Source organism: Monopterus albus, unplaced genomic scaffold (genome assembly GCF_001952655.1).
Source record: "Monopterus albus unplaced genomic scaffold, M_albus_1.0 scaffold60.1, whole genome shotgun sequence".
NCBI lineage: Eukaryota > Metazoa > Chordata > Actinopteri > Synbranchiformes > Synbranchidae > Monopterus > Monopterus albus.
In genome coordinates this window covers 1545076-1545862 of record NW_018127940.1, presented here as the reverse complement: position 1 = coordinate 1545862, position 787 = coordinate 1545076, and the positions used below count along the sequence as shown (strand labels likewise).

The 787-nt window shown below is 42.6% G+C and overlaps 1 protein-coding gene across 1 annotated transcript in view; it reads right to left on the bottom strand.

Annotated features, from left to right (window-relative positions):
• LOC109961965 (neurexin-1a) overlaps positions 1–787 on the bottom strand; it is a 241003-nt gene that overhangs the window by 135959 nt on the left and 104257 nt on the right. Inside the window, exon 11 of the mRNA XM_020603263.1 lies at positions 32–235. Coding sequence (XP_020458919.1) covers positions 32–235 — 204 coding nt within the window. The remainder of the gene's footprint in view (positions 1–31; positions 236–787) is intronic.

The following is a 787-nucleotide window of genomic DNA, read 5'->3' as shown; positions in this document are numbered from 1 at the left end:
GTGATCGGTGTTTGCCCGGCCGAGGCATTACCTAAATTGACAGTCAGGCGGACGCGGCCGCTCTCCAGCTCTAAACGCAGGGAGTCAGCAGAGTCCCGAGATGTGGTGGCTATCAAGATGCCATAGGCTCGCTGGGAGCGAAAGCGGAGAGACACATCTTCGGCTTCTGTGTGCATCACCACTGGCAGCTGGACCTTCATAAACTTACTGCCGTCATAGCTGAGGATCGTTGCCTCTGCAGAAAGGAGGAAAAATCAAAATGCGATTTGCAGTGAACAAGTGACTGGAGCTGAACTCACAATTATATCTTATTTGTGGATATAATTTTTTGTGACCTTCAATCTTAAAGAAAGAAAGGCATTGTAAGGGGAGATAATGAATAAGTATTAAAATATAAATCAGTAATTTGAAAATCACTACACTGAGAAAGCCTTAATGTGCTTGTTAGACAAATGCTTCTACCAGCAACCTACATGGACCAATCACCCAGCATCCAGGCCATTCATAGCAGGGTGATTAAACCTAAAGATGACAAACATAGGGTTAACTACAGTCCTCCGGCTGTGTCTCTGGATGTGTTTCGCAGATGTATACTGTGTAATACTCACTGTCAGCAGACACCCCAAGTTGTTCTGACATCTAACCAATCCAACAGTTATTAGAATTACAAATACAGTGCCAATTTAGTGGGTCAATTCAAAACTCAGTAAGTGGCTCCTAAATGACCTGTAAATATACATTGTACATATAGATCTGCTGAATCCAGACTGTGTTTTTTATATATATA